Source organism: Anser cygnoides, chromosome 12 (assembly GCF_040182565.1).
Source record: "Anser cygnoides isolate HZ-2024a breed goose chromosome 12, Taihu_goose_T2T_genome, whole genome shotgun sequence".
Taxonomy (NCBI): Eukaryota; Metazoa; Chordata; class Aves; order Anseriformes; family Anatidae; genus Anser; species Anser cygnoides.
In genome coordinates this window covers 389,748-414,476 of record NC_089884.1, presented here as the reverse complement: position 1 = coordinate 414,476, position 24,729 = coordinate 389,748, and the positions used below count along the sequence as shown (strand labels likewise).

At 42.3% G+C, this 24,729-nt stretch overlaps 1 protein-coding gene across 27 annotated transcripts in view; it reads left to right on the top strand.

The window, feature by feature from the left end:
* The window catches only part of LOC106046624 (uncharacterized), a 102,516-nt gene that overhangs the window by 41,141 nt on the left and 36,646 nt on the right, over positions 1–24,729 (top strand). For 14 of the 27 annotated variants that reach the window (XR_010834652.1, XR_010834655.1, XR_010834646.1 and 11 more), the window contains 2 exons: positions 760–843; positions 2,219–5,080. The exons of 3 other annotated variants lie outside the window; for them this stretch is intronic. Coding sequence is in view for 3 of the 24 variants with exons in the window: in XM_067004723.1 (XP_066860824.1) it covers positions 760–843 (84 nt within the window). In the remaining 21 variants the exon portion in view is untranslated. Of the gene's footprint in view, positions 1–333; positions 562–759; positions 844–2,218; positions 5,081–20,014; positions 24,434–24,729 lie in introns of those variants that run through there. 10 more of the 27 variants (XR_010834662.1, XR_010834663.1, XM_067004723.1 and 7 more) reach the window with 6 other exon arrangements.

Genomic DNA, 24,729 nt, shown 5'->3' with positions numbered 1-24,729 from the left:
TGCTGGCTGGTTTCGTTGGCGGAGGGCGAAGGGCTCCTTCAGCCTGGACCTTCGGCAGTGGTTTGGCACAGAACTCTGTTGCTAGCAACTGATGCGAAAAAAACATTAGTCACAAATTTCCATGGGCTGGCCACCAGCTCTCTAAAGATGCCTTTGAGACAAACTGCAGGCAGAGGCAGCCAAGACCTCTAAAGCAGATTTGGATCCCTGAGGAAGTGTGTGGGTAGAAAGGGCAGTTGCGTATTTCTGACACTTCAGGCAACCCCTCCGAACTCCATCCTCATCTTTCGAGCTCCTCCAGCCACGGATCCGACACTACCATACCCAGTGTGGACTGGAGAAGGATTGTCTTTTCTCGCTGCTGCTGTTGTAGAGCACAATGAGGTTGCTGACTGATGCTAGCTGCATGTACAAGGAAGAAAAAGCTGAAGCTGACAAAAAAAAAGGAAAAAAAAAGAGAAAAAAACTGTAAGGAAGAAAATGGTCTACAAATTGGGAAAAGCATTCTGCTTTGACAGAATAAAAATAAAACCTGGAATAGGAAAGGAAAGGCATGAAAGAGTTAGTGACAAAATATCATGTACAGCTGGGGAGATGATGGTTTTATTGGTATTGCAGGGGGGAGGGAGAAGCTGAGAGGCAGTGAAAACACAATTTGGCCTAAAATTGAATTTCTCTGATAAGGAATTTCAGAAGCGGCTGCCTCATTCACTGTGCGGCCAAATAATCATATGCGCTTTAATAATCTTTATTTTACAGGAGTACGTTGCCAGGGTAACAGAGTGTAAGCAGGAGAACAGCACCTTGCAGATCACAAAGGCAAATCTGCAGAAAGAAATTTCAGTGAGTTTCTCTCTCCCTTTTTTGCAATGTAATGACGACTTATTTTTCATGCACTGATTTAATAATCTTATTGAAAGATCCTTTCCCTGTTTCTCTTATTCTTGTCTGTCTGAGCGTGCACAATGGCAAAAACCTGGAATTGTCAAGCCCACTGGGCTAAGAAAACTAACAGATGTAATATGTTTAGCATTTTTATGTAATTACTTTTTATTGCTGTTTTACCCCTACTTCTATTCCTCCCTGGTTAGTTGCGGCTTCCTTTCCATTCTAGCCCAATCAGGTGATAGTGAGGGGTTGGGGGAGAGTTAGTAATTGACTGCATTAATCGGAAATTATTAGTTGAACGTATTTTTGAGGGTGGGGGTTGGTTGCAGAAATAGACCTTTTAGGAAGGGATGAATTGAATTATGGTCAATGCAATAATGAAGCCTCTAGGCTGTAAGCTGTGGAGAGGACAGTCATTTCACAAAGGTTTTAGTGTTATTTATGATGGCCTCTGTTCTTTGGGTGAAAAACATTGTGTGGCCCTACAGACAGCCACTGGATGTGCGTGTCTCCATTAGTTGGTCTGAAAAATAAGCTGATTTGGTACAATTAAAAATGAAAACTTTTGAGGATCTCCAATATCAGTAAGACAGAGAGAAGGAACGTTGCTACTAAACCTTTGGACGGGTGCAGTTTCTGACGAGTCTGTGGCTTGTAAACATTTTGCCTCTTGTTCTCTTTCCCATGGGCCAGAGCTCAGGAAGTAAGCGTGGGAAAAGCAATAGTTGTAGGCTGCAGGACAGGAGGTGGGGGGAAGGTTTTGTGAAATTAAATACAAAATCTAGTTTGTCTCACTGCGCCTGACAAATACCAAGAAATTAAGAACAAAGGCTGTCACTTAAGCTCAGCTAGTCTGTTGTGTTGCAACTTGGCCAGGTCTCATACAGGCACCAGTAAGTAGTAGAGCATCTGAATACGTGTCTCTGGCATACTGAAATGGCAAGGCTGAGGAAAAACAGGCAGGCACTGTATTTTGCAACCTTATCTAAGAATACCATGCTTTTTGTGGTTTGAGTTGAGGCTTACCCATGTTACTGAAATGAAACCTTTCTTAAGGTGAAGTGAGTAGCTTAAAAGCTGGTACAAAGTTTTATGTATTAATCTCATGAAATAATATATATATATATATATAAAAGCCAAGTAACATATTCACTACAGGATTACTTCCTGCTAAATATTACTGCTCGTCTCTTAGTTAGCATCCACCAAGTTACTCTGAATGTGGGATGTTCCTTTTAAACTAGATTTTTATAGACCAGTAAGAACTGGTCTGAGGTGCATTGCAGGAATTGGTGTGAGCTGGTTTAAGAAAGGTGTGGTTCTTTTACAGAGCACAACAGTAAGAAAACACGTGGAGCTGAAGCTGACCATGCAAGAGAAGAGCTGCATGCAAGACAGGACTACAGCGTTCTTAGCAAATTGGGCATGAGTCCTATAACTTCATATATTTTCTTATATCTCCAGGTTCAGATTGCTTTCAGTCCTATGGAAGCATTCATAGTAAGATGCTTGGACTCTTGCTAACACTCATGTCTGTTTAAGCATATGCACAAACAAGTTTTAAAATGTAGAAAGTCAAAAGGATTATTATCTGTTCTTTGTGGGAATTGGTGGGGAAGCCCAAGGTAAGATGGCAGAATCTGCACTTGTAGGTGGGACAATAGTTATTCACTGTCTCAACATAAAATGGTTTATCTTTGCACTGATTTATTTTATTTTGCTTTCTTTAGAAATGGTAAGATAAAATTTTGGTAAGAAATTGAAGCCCAGCTTCAATTCCCTTCGAAACCCATGCTATTTCTAGCACTAAATCTGGGTAATTTACTTTCCCCTTCCTGCTAGTTTGTATCCTGCTGCCTTTTGAAATGGAAACTCTTCTGACCCTATAACCCCTGTGTTACTCTGAATAAAACTCTTTTTAATTGTGTTTTGAAGGAGCATGCAGAGAGCTCCCACACTACTAATCAGCTTTGCTGGTTTGGATACGTATCTCCAAGATTCATGTTGGCAGAATAACTTGATATAATTGCAGGACTGCATCACAGATTTAATGCTTAAGAAATTTAAAGGTACGGGTCCTCGTTTCTATCTGTCTATTGTTACACCGTGAGAATAGCTCCTGTGTACTCTTGTCTACCAGGTGCATTGCAGGAGGACCTGAACAAGCATGCATGCTCTTTAAGGTGATTGAAAGCCACACAGTGGTATTATTGGAGTGTTCAACCTGTACTAATATACTCTTCTGCTTGACAGAGCTTATTTGGGCATAGCATTAGCACAGTGACACAGTGTTTAGATGAGATCTTTCATACCTTTTTTCTTGCAATGTATGATGTGGAAATGCAGGTGATCCTTATTGACTGGTACCTTTTTCACTGATTTAAAAACAAATGAATGTTCTAGGTAGAATCTAAATTTTGTACTGGTCAGAAGTGAGTCTGGCTCATTTGAATGAGTGTTTTTAAAGTAGTCCTGTCTTTTAGCTGTTTGGGAGCTTAATATAGAGTTTTATATTAGGAAGACAGCAGTGAATCAATTTACATTTATGCATCGCAGGAGCTATCACTTCAGCAGATACTTATACACTTTAGACCTGTTCCTTACATTGTTTGCCTTCTCATGTTACTCAGAAAGCATAAACGTTGCTTTAGTTTCTTTACATTTAGTATAAATGCGATTAATATTGAGACTTGTCCCAGCTGGAACCTGCAGGCAGTCAGTACACAGAGTTGCTTTCAATTTGCAGACATTTTTTTGTAGCTCTGATAATGTGCCTCTGTTTGGCCTTCAGCATTCCAAAAGTAGGAATGCCACTTAACCTGAGTCCTGGCTCCCTGTTACTGTTTGATCAGTAACAGTAATGCAGTAACTGCCTCAGACAAATGACTATACTAAGAACACTCCCAATTGCCCTGTAATAAAACCACTATCCTCCCTGAAAGCGAAGATGAGGATAGAAAGGGCAAGTATGATTGGAAGGTCAACAAGTTTGAGCACTGACAGAATGAAAGAAACAAATTATAACACCGAGGACATGTTGCTGAAAATGCCCTCCGTCTAATTCTTGGCTTAACTAGAGTCAAGGTGTGCTAGCTTAAGTCTCTCAGCTGTCCTTGTTCCACAGAAGAGGATACAGAATCTTAGCATCCTCTCAGCCTCTGGGTGGTTGATTATTTGTGTTTTAAATTTCAGTCCTTGAGACCATGCACAGAAATGTTAGAAGCTAATGAGTATCACAGAGCATGCCACTCTGTGTGAAAGTTAAACTCAGTCCTCTGTGCCACCAATGTTTTCGATGACATTTGGTCTCAGACTCTGCTTGCTGGCCTAGAACGCCAGGTATAGATCCCATTGTGTGCTGATTTATCAAGTTTTTGAGGGCATGTGGCTAATCATAGACTTGCTTCAGAATTTGTCTTTTCATAAGGTACAAGGAAATACTTTGTCAGCACTCACTTAAATGAGGTAGGAAAATAAAAGCATGTTACAACTTATGTGTTCTTTAATCTTTTCTGTTTCTCCCAAAGGGGACGCTGGCAGAGTTGGCTGCCGTGTCTTGTCCCACTGATACCGTAAGCGGGAGCATAAGAAGGCAACTTGTGGGAATTCTATTTTATTTGTTTTGGCTAAACCCTTTACTTGCTGTGGTAAAATAAGTATAAGAGCAAACTTTGGGGAGCCTTCACCATCCTACATTTTTGCTGACCCTAAGCTTTTTTAAGTCATGTGTTATTTTGAAAAGGCTGCTTGCCTTTTGGCTTTGAAAGCATTAAGATTCTGATATATTTAGCTGTGTTTTATTTTCTATCGTAAACCTTGAAATCTATGTGCCTAAACAACAGTCTTGCATTTCGTGTATGTTTCCAGGACCTGAAATCTGAGAAAACACTTTTGGGTAGCTTTGAAGAAGCCTTATGCAGTGATAAGTGTGCACCTGAGGAGCAGAGGGAGGGAGTTTCTTCTGGGAAGTGGGGGATGAAGAAGAGGCATCATGCAAAGAAGATTTAAAAGAACCAATGTGCTGCCTTGGCTTGCCTCTCCTCTGTGTTGCCAGAGCCTGTGCCTGCCTGCTTCAGGCCTCGGGCTGGTGCTGCTGCCTTGCACATCCTGCACGAGTGCCATGGCTGTCAGTGAGCTGGCTATCCTGAACAAGCTTCTTGCAGTCTGCTTTAATGCCAGCCACATCATTTCTGTAAGTCATTCGGTGTTCATTGGAGTAATGGCTTGAACTTCACTGTTTTATGTTCCAGATACTACTTTGACCCTTGGGCTATAACACCAGCTCAGTGATTATTCAGTTTCTTTTATGATGTGTCTTAGTGCCAACAGAAAAGAGTGCAAGACATCCCTGTGCAGTCTGATGTTGATCATCTGGGATGTATGAACATGGCAGTAGAGGGCTTGGACATAGATCACTTGCTATTCCATGGTAGCTGTGATTGATTATAATGAAGGATTTGTTGCAGTACCAATTAATGCCATAAACTTTTTTTTGGTTCATACAGGTAGCTCATTTAAAAGCTTGTTTCATTACTGCAAAACATGCATGAAATACTCTAGTACATATCATTTCTTAATGTGAAGTGTCTGAACAAAGTAGTTTAAAACAAAATGTACTGACTCTAGTTTGGGAAGTTTCATAGGGGAGATAATTCCTGCAGAGAAAATGTTTTAGTGATCAACGTTTACTCCAGCAGGAACTGCAAAAATCTGTGCAAAAGTGGGTCAGGTAGAGTTTAGACCCAGTTGTACAACAGCCCTCTTCAAGTTGAAAGGTGACCATGTCCATGCTTTTGTTTACACATGCAGAGAGAGATTTGCTTAGCCTCTCTGTAGATGAATATCCAAGTTCTGCTGATTATAACATGGAAATGAGATTCCCTTTTTATTGTCATATTCTTACCACAAAAGTGCTAACCCAGGGTATGATTTCCTAACCATCAGAACTGTTGAAACCATGTTTCTGTGGCATTGTTTTTCTGAATCATTTTACTCCTGGGTATCCTGTAGACCTTGCTGTCCATTTCAAGAACTCCTCCTTATGTGAGGTGTTTACAAGTAACTGCCAATCCGTATTCCTGCAGTGGCAGAGATCGGAGTGTGCAGAATACTTCTTGGCTCAATTGTCCTTGGTGGACAATTTCCCTGCACAGGAAGTTGATCTCTGGTCAGGATGGAAGCAACCATTTTGTGAAGTCATCGTGCGTGGTCTATTCAAGAGCAGCAGAATTACTCTGATAATTCAGGTTACTGAGTTCGGGATGCTTTTCTCTCAATTGCAACTGAAGGAAAGATGGTGGCCGTGGGGGAACTTTGACTGTGTGGTATTAAAACCTTGCAGATCAGTTGGAGAGTAATGTGTCGCATACTTCCAGTTTTGATGCACTAGTCAGGAAGAATGCAAAAGATAAAGATCAGTGGCGTTAGTGTGAATCACTAACGTGGTTAGGTGAATCAATAAACCTACAGGATGTTTCAGACTCTAGAGCAGTAAGAAACAGTATGGCTATACATGAGAGGCATTGGAAGGATATATATTCAAAGCTGTCTTCCAGAGAGACCAATACCTGGGGTTGTTCATATGTCTGAACGTTGACATGGAACTAAAAAGTAATGAAATGGTAACAGAAAGCCTCAATCTGAATAGGCAATACCACAGAAAAGATAAACAAAGAAAAAAAAAATGGGACCCTGGCATATCCTTAAAATTACTTAATGTGAAGGGAGATGTCTGTCTTTGCTGTTTACTGTATGGGATGTCTGAAGTTAAAAAAAAATAAAATAAAGAAAAAAAAAAGAAAGCTCTTCACCTAAAACATTTCGTTCTTTCCCTCTGCTCTGTGCCTAAATTAACTCTTACTAATGTTCTAACTTTAAACAGAAGTCTCTTGTGAAAGAAAGTTGTGATTTGATTTTGCAGTTGCCAGACTCATGTTCTGACATTTCTTCCTGTGAAGATACCAGAGATCCAATTGTCGCTTCTTAAATTGAGTGGTGGCCAATACTCAGGTTCTAAACCAGTAACCACTGTATTCCTTGAAAGTTATCAGCACTTTAAAGGAGGGAAAAATCATGCTATGATTTTTTTACTTTGTAAGAGGTGACTAGTTCTCAGGAGCATTTCCATATTCCAACCCCTCGTAGTACAGCTGATGCTTAGGGTAACAGGTAACAGTTTTAAAAGGAGAGGATCTGGAATTTTGTGACTATTATCAAAAGTGTTAGGAGAAGATAATTTCAAAGTAAACAAAAGCAGCTCCTGCATTCAGCTGGGATTCAGAGTAGCATTGATGCAGCCACAAAAAGGCTAAAAGTTGTTCGGAGTGTTGCCTGTGATATGGTTGATGTGTAGCAGCTGAACTGGTAATGCCTTATAAGGAATTTTATCTCTGGAGCTCTTTAGTGAAAACCCAAACTTACCAAAACAAAAATCTCCCAAGTTCTTTTAAGCAGAGTCCTAGTTAAACTACATAGTTTGTGAATTGGGGTGATTTTACTAACTGGATATTAGGTAGTGGGTTGATTGAGTTCGCATCTCATAGTTGGATAAGTGAAAGCTTAATTCACCATGCCATTATTACATCACCTTCTGTTTCAGAAGTCACTTACCTTTGTTCACATTAAACTCAAATTCCTTTTTTAATGTAAAATGCCTCAAATAGTCTGGGATCTGGATGCTTCTTTCAGGGCTGACACAGGTGGAGAAACATGGGCTTTGATACTCTCAAGGTGAGCAGAGCTGTGCTTGGTCTAAGATCAGTAACTGTGACACATGCTCATTGAACTCTGCACCTCTTGTAATGTGAGCAGACTGGGGGGAAGACAGAAAATGTTACCTGATAATTTCTGTTCTGATACAGATCTCTGTTTACTAAAACCCCAGGATTTGTATCATTCGTATCATCTCATAAAGCAGGAAGTTCTTTGAGAGTCTGCCTATCAAAATTTCTCACAGTGTCTGTGCTTCTTGCATACTTTAAGCTGGAATCACAAGCAGTAGATTCCATTCAGGTTGCAGGCATGTTTGCATCCCTTTCATCCTCTCTCCAGAGCAGAGGGGTTCTATATCTCTCTCATACTGTTTTACTTTGGCTCCTCTACAGTAGAAAGTTGTAAGTAGTCATATTTTTTCTTTTCTGGAGTTCAGTAAACGGGCTTATTTACATGTAGTGTTGAAAACTGGCTTTATGCTTCAGAACCAAAGCGCCAATTGAATTATGATCTTCAAGTCTCCACGTCTGAAAAACAGTCTGTTGCACTATTTCTGTACAGCTGCAAAATCACTCTTGCTCTGCTGAGTAGGTAAAGAAGTTGCTTTGGACAAGAGGAGGGCTGAAAAGCTTGAATTCCCAGTCTCTGCATGCAGTCAGCACCTATCAGACCTAGCTTCAAAGAGTGTCTGGAGAAGCTCAGCAAAGTACTCTAACACCTCTTCTGGCACTAGCCACAGTAATCATTTCTTGAATATACCAAACAAAGCATCAAGAAAAACACCCAAAGCTGTATGCATGGTTTCTTCACCCTAATGTTGCTTATGGTCCCACATCACCCCATTCTACGAGAGGATGCCTTTAGTGACCCTGTCCTGTCTTCAAAACCACCAGTACCTTATCTGTACCTTCCTCGAGCCAAAGCACCTTGGGCATATTTTTTGAACTCACTTTTGCCATTATTATGACATCTTTTTTGTCAGCTTTACAAGGCTGAAATAAATTTTGGTCCTCCAAATAGGTGGTTCCTTTCAGTTGGGGCATCATCTAAAGGAAACGATACTTTCATTTACTTAAAACGATCAGGTGTAATCAGATGACTAACCAGTATCTGCACCATGCGCCTTCACTAGAAGCTGCACTCCCTAGGAAATACCATTGGATTATACTGACCTGAGCTATGAAGACTCCAGTTTATTGGTTCCAGTGGGTGTAACTGGGACATTTAGACTCCACTGTCTGCATGGCCAGTGGTTACCAAAACACAAGCCATCTTTGCCTCATCCTGAAGCCTCTCTCTTAAAAATTTGCGTGTGCTCCTACAGACACTGTTAAACATAATTCTCTGACCAATAGGCTTATACATGATGATGCCTGTAGGATGAATGGGATGAAATAATAAATTTCAATGAACAGTTGTTTCAGGAATATCACCTGTCTTCATTGGTCCTCGTCACAAGGGAATTAGTTTTAAGAAAAATCTGCTGTAAAAGATGAGTTTGTTCTTAAGTTTTCACTTCATTTGTCAAATTAATTTTCTGCAAATTGGAAGAGATAATAAGGTTTTGTTTGTTTGTTTCTTTAAGTCTTTTTGGTCCATCTTATCCTTGCTACTTAGCTCTTGCAGCTGAGGAAATCCACAGTAATTTTCCTTAACACTTTTCATACCAGCTTACATTGTTGACTATTTTGTTTATTGGATTTCCTACTTAAAATCTGTTTCTTTATTGGTTCCTCTTTAATTTCCTCTTCTTTTGCAAAGCTGCATGAAGGTAACCACAGTCCTAAAGCTATTCCATCCTAAGTTCTGGTATTTTATATATATAAAACTTCAGGGCTGATGGCAATGATACCTGGGATTATTTATGGGTTTTCATAAAAAAGAAAGAGGAAAATACAGAACTGCATGACTTCTCTCTTCCTTCCCCTTTTCCCAACCCCCTCCCCACAGAGGAGTTTAATTTTAAATGATAAATGTGGAAATTAGAGACCGTCGAGAAAATCCAATTTGGTGAGGAGTTTTAAAAATCCCATAATAAACGCAGAGTGAAATGTATGATTTAATGCGGGGCGCCAATGGCTGCTATTATGTGCTATTAGCAAATCGGGGTTGAGAGTGAATCTTTATCACTTGGTGAGTGCGGGCTAGGCCTGCCTTTGCTTCTGCTATTGATTTGTAGCCGCTTGTCATAATGACATCGGGAAGCAATGAATGGAAGATGTGCTTTTGATAGGATTGAAGGGGTGCAAAGGGGGGAGAAAAAATTCAGCAAGTTTTCTATCTCTTCTGCCTGATTAGATTTTTTTCTTCTTTTAAGAGCTTTCACATTCCAATAAAAATGCTAAATCAGCTCTGAAGCAGAATTGTTAGGGAGTAAATAGCTAGTCACATTTAAAGAAGGAAAAGATCTGACTTTACAGCTCTGACTTTACAGCAGTGGATGAATCTAAAGAATATTTCTGGCTCCACAAAAATGATAGTGGTGGGTGGTGTGAGGGTGGTTGAGAGCTGGGTAAGAGCATCTGCACTGATGGCACTGCAGACAGCCAGACCCAGATAAGGTGGTGTGTGCACCTGATGTGGCTCAACAGAATACATGGAAATTAAATCGCTGATGTGTCTTTATTTAAGAAAAGAATATGGTTCTTGATCTCTGAACCAAAGGTACCTGAAATGAAAAACCCAGACTTTGCCTTAGAGTAGCAAATAATAAGTCTCCTTTGCATGTGGGAAAGGAAGATCTTTGTCACTTTAATTATAGACATTTCTCAACAGAAATCTAAAACAAGTGTTGATCAAAGGGAGTATAATTGCTGCACTAGTTGGCGAATGCAGCATGCCTGTACTGAAGGACATTCTGGAACACAGGTTCTTAGGAAACGAGAATAGGCTTGCTATCCAGCCATGGGTCTGGTGCACATGGTGAATAAGACAAAATCCATGTGTACTCAGGAGTGTATCTGTGTATGGGTCTACTCATGATGGCCCCCATGAATTTGCATTTCTTATCAGAAGATCCTTGCCATTTTAATTTCCTGCCTCTCCATCATTCTGCCCTCCCTGGGAAACGGAGGAGGGGCTGTGTGCTTCCTGAGGAGCAGAACTCCAATTTGAGTTCCTTTTTTATGAAAGTCCATACAGATTTTCTCTCATTATTGCTATTATTATTGTTATTATTATTACTCCAGTCTGCTGTGATGAAGAGCTGTAGGCTGATTAAGGGTTGTGACTCTGACAGCCAGTTCCTCCCTTTTGCCCTAACTAGCCTTAACTATTCTTACTTACAGAAAACTTCATGGGACAGCTGAATGATCCTGGTTTACAGGGCTCACTGGCAGAGCATGAAATGGCAGATTAGAAATCAATGCAGAGAGTCCAAGTGCCTACTTCATCATTCAGGAGAAAGAAATACAGTATTTCTGGTCTGAGCCTTGTACTCATTAAAATCAAATCCTTTAAAAAAGCTTTTAAAATAAAACAGTGATCAGTAGGAGTGTGGAAAATCTTATGCAGAGGGAATTTTCCAAAGGAGGACAAGTTGAAGGCAGTGTGCAGATAAAGTATGTTGTTTACCATACCGCCCATTGGCTTTATGGAGCTCTCTATGTGTGTGCCGTGCTTGTGTTCAGTAAAAGTTTGTTTGTAACCTAATGGACCCATAACATGGCAACCCAGGGAAGCTGAAAATACTCGGGAAAGGGATCAGAAAGACAGACCTGCTGGTGGGAGATGGCTGGCGGTGCTTGCTGAGGGCAGCCTCCGCCACGAGGCCGGCGACCTTGGGGAGGGCAGCCTGACAGGAGCGACGAGGCCTTGTGCGAGAGCGCGGGGCAGGCGGGCGGGCTGGGGTGTGCGAGGCACAAGGCACGGCGGCAGCAGGAGGCCCAGCAGCGCCCGCCGGCCGGCAGCGTGAAGCAGGCCTGGCCCAGGAGCGGGAACCGGCCTGACGCAGCCTGGGACAGAGACGGGTGCAGCCGCACTGGGTCCCATCCTGCGCTCACAAGCTGGCCGTCGGCGGACAGAGGAGCTGGCCTGTGGAGCCAGCGCGGAGCCTGCGCCGCCTCCCAGCACGGATCTGGGTGCCCGGCGGCCGACGGCGCGCTGCGCGGTCTGCCCTAGCAGCAGCCCCGCTGGGCAGCACCGCCTGGGCGAGTTGGCCACGGGATCACTGCTGAACAAGGTCTGGAGCCCTTGGACTGTGCAAATCCCCTCAGCTACCTCCAGCACCCACGGGGACCTAAATATTGTTCCTCAAGGCAAGATGTGAAATGGAGAGAAACATAAATAGCAGCAAGGGGAAGAAGAGAGAGATGTGTATGAAGAGGGCTTGTGTTCATTCTCCTTTAAAAGCAGTGTGTTGTTAGGGGTGTTGCACATTTTCTCACCGTGGAAGTGTGCTTCGGTTTAGCTGTATAGTGTGCAGAGTTTGAGAACAAGACTTTTTCATTAAGCAACTATCTATCTCCTTTACTGGGTTTCTGTCGTTGTTTCCAGTGAGATGGAGCTGAAGTGTCTGGTCCCAGCCTGCAACTTGAACCAGGGTTTCTGCACTTGTAGTTGCAGGAGGTTTGGAGGATGTCCTGGTTTGGCTGAGAGCGCTAATTTTCTTCATAATATGGTAGATCATATGGTGTTATGTTTTGGATTTGTAATGAAAATAGCGCTGATAATATACTGATGTTTTAGGAGTTGCAGAGCAGTGCTTACACAGAAACGCAGACTTTTCAGCTTCTTATGCTGCCCTGCCAGTGAAGAGGCTGGGGGTGCACAAGAAGCTGGGAGGGACAGAACTAGGACAGCTGATCCCAACTGGCCAAAGGGCTATCCGATACCATATGGTGTTATGCTGAACAATAAAATGGGGAGGGTTAGCCAGGGGAACTGATGCTGTTCAGAGACTGGCTGGACATTGGTTAGCTTGGTACACAGTTGTGTTCTGCACCACTTTTTTTCTTTCCCTTCCCTATTAGACTGTCTCTATCTCAACCTACAGGTTTTCTAACTTTTGCCCTTCTGAATCTTGTCCCCCCATCCAGTTGGGGTGGGGAGGGGAGTCAGGAAGCATCTGTGTGGTGCTCAGTTGCTTACCGGGGTTAAACTACCCACCACCACAGATGCTCTACTCTCTCTACGTTTCCAGATACTTTGAGGAAGTTGGAAGGAGGCACAGAGCATTTACCTAGACCTTCTATGTTTTTTACAGCAGAAATAAAAATAAGGGAATTCCACCAAGAACCAACCTGTTTAGAAGTGATTACAGCATACTCCGTGTGCAAACTGTTGCAAACTTAGATTTTCACTTCACACAAAGCATACTGTGTACTTTGTCTTTCTTGTTTGGAGTTTGAGATGAAGCCATACCTGTTACTGAATGCAAGCTTGTTGGAATGCATTTTAAGAGAAAATAAACAGTGTTTTAAATATACGATTCTGAATTTGGAATTGAGATTTGATACTCTTGTAGAAAGTGCATTTTTTGGCCTGTAACTGGATTTTACTGAGTTGAGACCATGAACTAATTTTGGTGGGAAGGAATGTGTTATTCCGCAATGGAGCGGAGGATGAAACTATTCACTACTGGTTTGGTTTTTTTTGTGTGTTTCTCTTTTTCTTGTTTGTTTGTTTTATGTTCCTGAAGTCTGGGCATATTACAGTAAGTACTGGCTGAAGAATTAATAGGCATAGTGCAGAGGATTTAGCTGAAAATGCATGCTGAATTAAGCTAGTGCATAGACTTTTCATCCACCTTCACATTGTTGTGTATAATGGAAAACACGCTAAAATATACTAAGGTTGCAGTTAACTTTGCAGTTCAAATATATATTCCTATAATGAAGAAATTCCCATTCATTCAGAACCTAATTATGGGTTTACTGATCCCATCTAGGACCAGTCTTGTTCCCATTATAGTTTCTGGCAAAACGCTCATTGACATCCGAGGTGCAGGAGTAGGACCGTGCTGCTCTCCTTGCCTGTTCTGTCACCCTGGCTTACAGCTGTCTCATTGCAGACAGAATTGGCACTCAGATGTGGAACATGGGTTTGTTCCTTGCCAGCCATACAGCACAAGCAGGGAATAAGGCTGAGGACTTGAGGAAATAATTGAGATTTATGTGAAGGGATAGTAATGTATGCACACAGCTTGTCTTCATCATTCTGAGCTTTGAGTATTTATCTTCCCTGCTTTAATATTAATCCTGTTGGTATTTCTGTGGTTGGCTGTTTTTATTGGTGGACCTTAAGAAATTGCTTTCTCTGTTCTACCCTGAACTAGAAGAGAATAGCCACCGGGAGAGAGAATGTATATGCAAGTGTGCAGCAGTGGAGAATGAAGAGACCATGCAGTAGAGTTGTATGGAACTGTATGTTTTTAAAATCATCAGTGTTTTAAATGTAATATAGCACCTCAGCAAATCTTTTACAGCATTCCAGGTTCCTATAGACACTTTGTGCTATACTCAGTAGACAAGTTCTTTATATCCAGTTGGGATATTCAATGCAATTTGCTTCCATTTAGAGCATGAAAGGAACAAGCCTGTTTCAAAGCACCCTTCTCCTCATCTACACATACTCAAATTGCAGTGTATCCTTCTGCCCTAGCTAATCCTGATATATTGTACATAAATGTAAATCCTTTATCTACCTGCTAATTTTCAAGATATGTCTACCTACTCTAATCCTAAAGCTATTATGAAAAAGGAATAGAAGTTGCAAAGAACATACATGTATTTTATAAAATTAAGGACTGAAACCAACCAAAAAAATTAGATGTATATAATTTGTCAACTAAAGGTGCTAACTGTAGACATGGGAGACATACTGGGTAGTAATGAGAATTTTGCCTGTCACAATACTAATAGAGGAGCCAGTTTTATGCACTTGTAGGCTTACCTTTTTGAGTTATAGCTTCAAAACACAGTTCTGTATTATGTTGCTTTGGCACTAAAAATAAACAAGTTAGATAAGAATTTAGGAAGGGTAATCTTTTGAACAGCTCAGCCATATCAGACACTTTTAAAAGCAGGACCAACATAAGAAATGCCCTGCATGTTCCATCTATTCCAGTATTCAATCTCCAGCGGTGGCAGGCAAGATGCTGTGTAGGTCAAGTCCACAAACCCCACTGCTATGAGCAGTAGGCTCCCTCTAGGGTGCACAAGCATTGGTTTTGGGATAGTTGAAAGTGTATCTCTGTTGTTTCCTTACAGTTGCTGAGTTCCTGACGGTATCTACTGGCTAGTCATTTATTCTTCATTCTGAGATGATTTAGTGTTATTTTGCTTATTTATAACTCTTTCCACCTTTTCTTTGATTTTCTAAACACAGTGAATAATATACCTTCAAGAATTTCCATTAAGTGGCTGACAAATGCTCCAATTTTACTCAAGTTCTTTGTTCTTGCTTAAACCCTCAGGTGATAGATCCAGGTCATAAAGAAAGCATGCGACAGAGTTCCAAGTAAGAGCCAAGCCTTTTGACCTCTAGTAGATGTACAAGACTGTGTCTTCAAAGGCAATGTACTGCTTGCTTAGTTACTTGATACTGGAGGAAAATACCTTTTTGCAAGTTGTTAAAACCAGGCCAGACGTAACTGTACTGCAGTCTGATGTCTGCTTTCTCCATTCTCAGATATGAACCTGTGCTCAACTTCACAAGCTGCTGTCCTACCGGAGATAGTAAAGTACTTGCTACAGAAATTCAATGTAAACTCTTGATGTGTCTCATGTTGCTTTTTTGCTACAGACAAAATAGAGGGGATTACCACCTGACCTGCCTTTGTTCAAGAGCATCTGTTGACTATGAATCACAAAGGGTCGGACTCTTTAGGAATCCATCTCACCTCTCAAGAGCAAGTCGTTTCAGCATGCTTGTACAAACAGAATGGATTATTTCTTAGGCATGAATGAAACTGTAGGAGCCCTTTGCTAGATGGGAAGTGCTATTTTGGACCAGTCTTCCATGGTGTTTGATAATAATATAACAACCTGATCCTCTGCATTTATTTATGAAAGTAAATGGAGGCCAGGAATCAACATTGGAAAGCTTTTGGTGCTAATGCAATATCACTTCTAGAATGGTTGCTTGTGTGATACTTCTAAAAAGATGAATCAGCAAAAGTACAAAAGGCAGCATGCCAAACTGTTTTCTGTCTTGTTCTATTGGCTCTTACGTGCAAATTTTATAATAGCAGTAGAGGAGGCTGATATGACAACATCTTTCAAATATGAAGAAGCTTCTGCCAAGGGGAAAGGAATAATCTGTTTTCTATGTTTAAGAATTAATGATTTAAATAGCAGGTAGGTTAGATTAGCTGCTCTGAACCTGTAGTCTGTAGACCGCTGGGGTTCTTTTGAAGGCTCTCTGGTCCATCTGTCTTTAAGTGTTAGCAGACATGTGCTTTTTCCAGTTAAGAGTAATCGCTCATGTTGTGATTTTTTATATGTAGATTTTTATTGGCATCTTCAGGAACAACGCTGAAGGTATACTGACAAGTTCCTGAGTAACCTGATCTGATTAGACCTGCTTTGAGGAGAGGGTTAAACTAGGTGACCTCTGGAGGTCCTTTCCACCCTAGATTATTCTTTTGTATTATGTATTTTCAGAGAGCTCAGAGACATCTTTTTGCAAAGTTGCAGGGAGAGGCCAACTTTAGGCCTTTGTATGTTTTGCCCCAAGAGTACTAAGATTATGTGGCCCATGGCATGACTCTCAACAGTCTGAGGCAAGTTGCACTAACTTCTAATGACTATCACTGTAAGCTGAGACATATTAATTGTGCTAACCCCTTTCTTTGTTCTGTGGCAAGGGCAGAGTAGCACAAGCCTAGTTTGACCTTATATATTGGACTACGTGTAAAATAAACCAAGGCTTGAGACAAAAAACACTAGTAAAACCTGGGCATCTTTAAGTTGAAAGAATTATTTAGACTAAGAGAAGGCATTTGGGCAGCTGGATTATTTCTATAATAAGCAAAGATATAATTACAATTTCAAAGAATATTTTAAAATGTATATGTCGCAGGGAGAATTGGCAATTGTTTTCTAGGAATTTCTTCTCTGGCAGCTAGGTGAGAAGGAAGAAGAGTTAGCACACAGCCACCCGTAGTCCTTGACTAGAATCCTGCATTTACTATTGCATTACTGTTCCCTGTTCTCTGTAGCCAAAAGGAAGAGGAAGTTACTGGTAGTACATGGGGGCAGCTAAAGCTTTAAATATTTTCTCTCACCTTATCTTTGCTTTACCCCTCATATTCCTTGGCTTTGTATTTCATGAGTCTGGCATAACCCTAGACATAGAAACCTCTAAAACTTCAGTGGCTAAGTGAAACAATGGCATATCAAACCATAGCATAAGTTTGGTAAGACTTTTTCAGAGACTGAAGATGTAGATTATCTGAGCTACCTGTTTTTCCTCTGTCTTTAATGTGCTTTTCTTTGGTTTAAAAGGGAGGAGGGGATAGTGGGCTTTAACAGCAGCTTCTAAAATTCTCTCTTCTTTCTAGCAAGTACAGGTGATATATCTTTGATAGCTCCTAAATGCACATTGATCATTTTCAATTTGGAAGGTTTTATATAATAGCACTGTGTATGTTACCAAAGACAAGTTCAGGGATGTTTATTGAGCTACTGTCTGTTAGAAGAGGGTATTAGATGTTCTCCATGATGATAGGCATCCAGAGCCCTCTCCCACAGCACATGAACCCCTCTACTCCCCGGAACCAGCTAGGGTTCAGTTTCCAAACATGACTAGCTGAAGCTCTGCTGGAGTTTCTCAAAGTCCCCAGCAAAGATGAGAATTTACTTAGTCATGATCTTTTCAACAAGATGCAGAAAAATTCTTCCGTGGGTAGTTATAAGGTAGTCTGTCCACTGCCAAATGTTCTTTCTAATTTTCTTGTTTCAAAATAAACAAACAAAAAACTGTCCTATATCATAAAGCACAAGTGCCTTTGCAGTAATTCCATCCAAGATCTAATCAGGTGTTGTGGACAGTATTGTCTTGTAGTTGTGAATTGTTCAAGTTAGTTGATTTCTGTCCTCATTTTGTAAACACTTAAATATTCACTGTCTTTGCTATAGAGCCCTTCTTCAGAACCTAAGGGTGCAGTTTCTGGAGCTATTTAAACGTAGATAACCTTCCATGCTAAGCGGAAAAATTCCATACCTCTCATCTTCCCTTCCTAGCCTTTAACTTTTGATCCTTCAGCTCGTTTGTGCTGGTATTGGTGCTCCTTCAGCTGCAGCATGAGATTGATCGGAGAGGTAGCCTGGGTGAGAACTGATGCGGGTTAATGTCACGGGAGATGGCAGGAACACGCAGAAGGAGGAAAGCAGGATGTCCACCTCCTCCTCCTTGGTAGTTTTCCAGACATAATAGATTAAACCCATGGTGAAACGCCAGCCTGACTTTGGATGAAGGGGTGCAGCATGTTCAAGATTCACTGCTTTGGGATGGAGGAACTGCAAGATAGACTCTAAACTATTTTCAGTGATCAAGGATTGTGGTGTTAAAGCTAACAGGTGAGATGACAGCCATACATCACTTTAGCAAACAGAGCACTTGCTTCCATGTGCTCTGCTGGGAGTCAATGGTTCTGTGGGACACATGCCAGGTGCTTCAGGAGCATCCTCTAGCCATATATCTCACAGGGCAGGCAGAAGGAATGTGCTAAGCAATAGCCTCACTCGCAGGCTTCCAGATGACAAATATTGCTTAAACGAGTCCATTAAAGTAAAATAAACCCTTCTCAATGTACATGGGGAGCATATATAACACAATATATGAAGCACATCTATATTTGCTATATTTAAAACCTAAGTCTATGAGAATGGTGTAGTATATACTTTGAATAAGATACATTCAGAGCTGCCGAATGAGAAGCAGCATGTTTTGAGAAAATTTGTGATCTTCTGAAATATGTTCATATTCTGAGAGAGGTATGTAAGATATAGGACAACAAAGTACGTATTTTCATGGAGATGTGATCCAGCTGGTCTGTTGAGGCTTTGGAGAATGCACTTTATGCCTCTTGAGACTAACTAGATAGCCTTTCTAAACATGAAGACATTTGAGAAAGTTTTACATTTTGGAGACCATCTGTCCTCTAACCCTCTCCCAGGGCAGTTTTCTCCTGCAACTCCACAGCCTTTGGAAGTAATGTAGCTACAGCAGACAATTGGAAGTAAGGAGCTTTAGGTTCAGCAGAGCTAGTTTTTCAAGCAACGTAAAATCCACCAAAACACCTGGGTGGAAGGAGGAAAGTCAGGAATGGAGAAGAATATCTGTGAGTGCTGGAGGGTGCTTTGTCTGGGTCCTGGAAACGGGAAATAAAGACAGCTGAAGGAGAGAGAGAAAAAAAAATAAAATGAAAAATAAAGAGGGAGTACGGAACAGAAAAGTGTGTCAAAGCCTGGGTCAGTGAGTTATGTCATGAAGTGATGTGTCTTGTTGGCCCAGCGGGGTTGAACTAGCATAAGCATAGTATTGAAGTCTTCAACAAAAGAGATGAGAACAGGTCAAGAATAGACCTTTGTATCCTGCTAGCAGCTTGTGAAAGGGAGGCAAGATCCTTGCTACGTATCACCCTAAGTCAAGTATGTTGCAGCATGATTGTTCCATGATTTTAGGTTTGTGGGTAAGGAGGGTGATGAAGTAATAGAAGGTAAAATCACCCCCCTTTTGGGGGGCCAAAAATGTCATGGTGGGCTGGTGAGAGATGAGAGCACGTTGGCACGTGGTGAGAGATAAGAGCACGGTGGCACGTGGAGAGAGACGAGAGCCAGACTGCAGAGAGAAGGGAGAATGTAGTATGACGAAAAGAATGCTGAAGTTCAAATCATCTTGTCCTGGTTTGGGCATCATGCTTTAGGATTCTTGCAGTGCTGTTCCATCAGGCTGGTGATAGTGCCCTCTGGAAGGTACCACACTTGCCTATAGGGAGCCCTGATGATAGGCTCTGTGCTCTCCAGTGAGGGACCATTCAAACAAGTCATCTGGAACCAATGGGGTTTGTGCTTTTCTGTATACTTACTTTGTCAGCCTAAAAGTCTGTTGAGATACAAACTACATCGTAATAATTTCCATGCAAGACAGCAAAGGTTGCTATTTAAAACAAAATTTGGTCTGATATACCTTCCCTGGCAAATAAGCGTGAATGATTAAAGGATTTTAACAATAAAAAAGTACCTGTTTCAATTATGTTTCAGAGGGTTAAAATCTACCACCTTGTCTAATTGCAGAAAGAACAGGTGGCAAAATGAGGTTTCTCTCCACAACTTAAATGAAATCAGTCCTCACCAACCCCAGTTAGTTCTTTGCCTGCTTATTCCTGTGTTAATTTAATATGGATTTTCATAGGGGCTTAATTTGAGAGCAAGGAGGCAGCAGCTATGTTCTGTCTCCTGTCTCTGTACAGATCCTCCCCTCATCGTCTCAGCAGACAACACTTTGGCTTGCTGCCTTGGACGGATGATATTTACTACGGTGACTGTCAGAGGAGTGGGATTTGTGATGACTGGGATTTTTCAAGTGGGTCTCAGTCCTGCTGGCTCGCAGACAGAGTGAACTGTAAAGGGTCATGAATGCTGTGACAACTCAGGAGCTTCAGCCATCTTACCACACTTTGGGAACAACTTTTATAGTTGTGGGAACAACTATAGTAATCAGCTTTGACATGACCAAAGGTGTCAGCGCATCCTATATTAGAAATAATTTCTAGGCCTTGAGCTGGCTTCAAAAAAATAAAAAATAAGCTGGAGAGACTTTAATTACATCTCCACTAGTGATAAAACAGTGCTGTCCCCCAAAATTAATGTGACTGATGTCTATATTCTATTGAGAAATGAGAGCTGTCCTTTCCACATAGAAAACAATGCACACTTTTATTGTCAATCAGAATTTCCTCTAATGCCTGCCAACAAAAAGGTCCTGTCCTTCTGGGCTACAAACTATTTGTTCTTCTCATACAACCTTTATAAATGTGATGTGTCTGTCATTGTTCAGAAAAGGAAAGCTGATGCCTGGGGTATCTACATCTTTTATGTTTGGGAGGGAAGGAATAGGCTTTGCAGTGGGATTTAAGTCTGAATCACAAACTATAATTTTGTTGGAAATGGAAGAGTAGATGCAGTGAAAAACTGAAGAGGGAAGTGCCTTGAACTCTTTGAAAATTCCTTCACTTCCTATTAATAGATCTGTGTTTAAAACAATGTGAAAAATTAAATCTCTCTAAGGCATTGAACCATGTGTGTTCCCACGAGTGCTCAGCATGTGTCTGTGCTCCACATATCAGATATTGTCCCTCCCATATTGGCTCCAGGCTTGCATTGCAGCGGGAACCTTGGTGGGTCTTGCAGCATCACAGCTTTGGAGATTCATAGCTGGCTTGGTGATTTTATAAAACGTTTGTGTTCTCCATACTTTATTAGTCACTGACAGACTCATTGTTTATAACATACTTCTCAGCAAGCTGTTTGCAACTCATCGCCCTGCTTGCTTTATAGTCTATAAATATTTAATTCTTTAATAAACTGCTTATATGTAATATCAAATGACTGATGCATTTCTTTCCCCTCTTCAGCAGTGCTACTATTTGCAAAACAATTCTTTTTTTGAATATCAATATGTCCCATAAATGCTTGAATTTCCTTTTCTAAATAGCAATTTCTTCAGGGTATTTGGTGAACTGACAACCAGAGCAATGGTTCCTGTAGCGTTATAACAGCTGCCCCTTCCTAAAGCCTTCATGGGGAGATTCACTTCAAAATGGTCCCAGACTTGTAATCAGAAATTGTTTGGGACAGTGGAGGTGATATTACACAGCTATGCATGTCAAAGAGCAGCAGTAGCCTGTACAGGCCAGAACACCCTTACAGAAGCCACGTGAGAGCATGCTCAGTACTATGCAGATCATGATGGGTATCACAGAGCGAGCGTCATTTTCGCTCACTGCAGGCTGCATCACCACCTCCTCTGCTACACACATGGACCTGTTGCAGATATGGTCCAATGCACGCTCCCCACTGGGGAGCACTTGTAGGAAGAGTGACTGTAGGCTTTTGGTCCTGAGCTGCTCGACTCCCTCCTCCCTGGGGTTTCTCTTACCCAGGAGCAGGCAGCAAGCTGGCAGTAGCATGTTGCTCCCAGTCTCTCTTCCTTCTGGCCCTCCTCCAGTGGTGGTTTTGAATGCCCACCTGTGTGTGGTTGGAGTAAGGAACTTGAGACTGACTGCACCACCACCTCTGTGCTTCAGAGCCGGCATTTCGGTCTTCGTCATACCCTCCCCCTCACGGCATATTTGTCTTTAGCCTTCTGCCCTTTCGACCCTGACCTTCCCCTTCCCTAATGATGAAGGCTCACAGTCTGTGAAGGCGCTGTCCAGGACTGAGGTTTCTGTTGTGCTCTGCCACCCTGCCAGAGCAGAACCAGGTCTGGGGAAGGATTCGTGTACCTGGAACAATGACAAGGGCAGTGTCACCTTGTCTTTGTTTTTGTTCTTCCATGTTGCCAGGCACCATTTTTGACAGAGAGCCTCTGCATAAAGCTGTCACAAGACTGGAGACCAGAACGACTGGGCAGCACCATGCGACACCTTCTTGGTTGCTGTTCTGCAAGGTCTAGGTCACAAGTGCCACTGTTCTGGGATCAGAAAGCAATTGGATAGGGTGGATGTGATCTGCTCAGGTCACTCCAGCTCGTCACAGCTGCTCAGTTCCTTACAGCAAACAGGCTTTGAGCTGATCACTGTGTTCTAGGCTGGCTGGCATACCTGCTGTGTTTTGTCAGGATGACAACATGTCTTCTCTTTGCCTTTGATAATGTTGTGTGGTCATGGATAGAATATTCACATCTAACTTCTGAGTCGGATTGATGATCAGGCTATCTCTTGTGCCATGAATCTTTGCACTTTTTGACACTGCGAGCAGAGAGAGCCTGGTTTCTTGCCTAGAGGTGGTACTGGTGTCCTATTTTTGATCTGAATTGGCAGGCTGTTGCCTTGTACTCAGTCTCCCAGGTGGCTTTGCATGTGTGCATGTGCGTGACAAATGCGTCTGTTGACATGCAGGAAGGAACAAGATACAGAGGACAGCTAGATGGGCCTGTGGTTATGAATCTTTAAGCAGCACTGGGCAGCAACATCCCTCTTTGCTGTGGGCCCCTGCATCCTCTGCCCATTGGTTTTAGACAGATGCTAACTAGCACATAATTATGTTTGGGGATTTGTTTGGGGCTCTTTAGTGCTCCCTTCGTGGTGGAGCCTGCCTAAAGGAGTCCTGGTTGCTGTTTGCTCAGAGGTCCACAGCCTCCTTTGGGCAGGTACTCATACTGTATATACTCATACTGTCTGTGTCAGACAGCATACTTTTTAGAGGCAGAGGAACCACCCCAGTCTGACAGCTGGGGATCTGCTCAGTACTGTTCCTGGAGTCACTGGTAAGGTCTGTGTGTGCCCACAGGAAGGGAGAAGGGGACAACTCCTCTCAGAACAGGTCCCACCTGCAATGGCCTTTCCTCTCTGTCCTGCCTGCTCTCTTTCTGGGTGTAGAGAAGAGCCATGCTCCCTCCCTGAAGACCCGGCATCAACCTGAGCCTTGCCCACACCAGCAGGTAGTTTGCTGTGAAGGTAAAGCCATTCGAGATCTGTGCAAGGCAAGCACACAAGAAAGACCCTCCTAAATCTAATGTCAAACAATGAAGGAAGTAGGGTGTTGCTGTTTGGTGCTGCCCATTCTATCTTTGTCAACCCTTTCTTCATATATGTAGGTGCATGCCCCTGATCCAGAAGAGCATTCCTAGCAGAGCACAGAGTAGCCAAGAAGTCCCGTTTCAATGTGCACACATTTTTGTATCACATTTTATCTGGTGATAACATTCACTGTTTCGAAAAAGAATCGGCTGAAGGAGCTCCTACCCCGCTGCCGGCTCTCTGGTGGCACAAGCAGCAGGAGGAGCCCTGCCTGGCCCGGCTTCCCCACGCTGCAGACACAGAGCCAGCAGGGCAGAGACCCAGTGCCCACTGCGTCGGAGCTGCTGTCCCCTGAGAAGAGCATGTAAGCCTGGCATTAACCAGCAACCGTGTCTAAACACCAACGCACACTGCTGTGCTGTCGTTCCACCCTCAAGGCTGTCATGGGCCCCTCCTTTTTTGCAGATCTGTGGAACTTAACACATTCACCCTCCGGTTCCTTTTCCATTCCCCTCCTACCACGCACTTCACTGAAATTTCTGAATGGAAGCACGGAATCGTCTAGGCATCCAGCTCCCAGCCCTCAGAGGGTCTCCAGGCAGTGAGCGCGCCTGGTGCCCTGGCTTAAGTATGAGTAATGATAAATAAGTAAATCACGCAGTGGGCTGTGCTATTCCCTAATGAGCCTGTTTGTCCCAAGCACTGTGCAGAAAACACTCTTCTCCTTGGCGATAACCTTTCTGCATATTAACATTATGCATGTATTCATGTGACTTCCTCTGCCTCACCACCACCTCCTTCAACTCATTTGAATAAAAATAATTTATGTGGACATTCCTTCAGTCAGGATCCCCCCCCCCCAATAATATTTCGTTGATGCTGTGCACCCAAATGGGGTCGTTATGCTTTCGCATATCATTAGGGCTTTATAAAGAACAACAGCGACATCTGCATGTGCCGCAGCGCTACAGAGATGGGGGGAAAAATACAGAAAACAAACCCCAAATGAGCTCCAAGCTTGTCTGGCTCTGTCTTTCCTCAGTGCCTTTGCCACCGCCATGGACACAAGTAATTGCACAGTGTAATCACATCACAGCTCATCTGAATATTCATAACCAAGACAAAGACTTGGAGGAGAAGAAAAGTGGGGGAGGGAGAAGAAGGAGAATTAAAATATAAAACAGCATTTCATTTTGAAGCAAAGTTCTGCATTCAGCTCGAGAGATTGTCTTGATATCTATATTGTCTGTCTGTCTGCCATTCAAAACCGGTGGGTAGTGGTAGCATTGCACACATAGCCCCCCTCCACTGGGAAAGAAAATAAAGCAAATCAACAAACAGCAAAAGAACTGCCCCCAGCAAAAGTGATATTTGAAGAGTCGCCAACGGTGGCTAACCAGCTGCTGTTTTACCACGAAAGAAACAGTCTATTGAGGGAGCTTTAT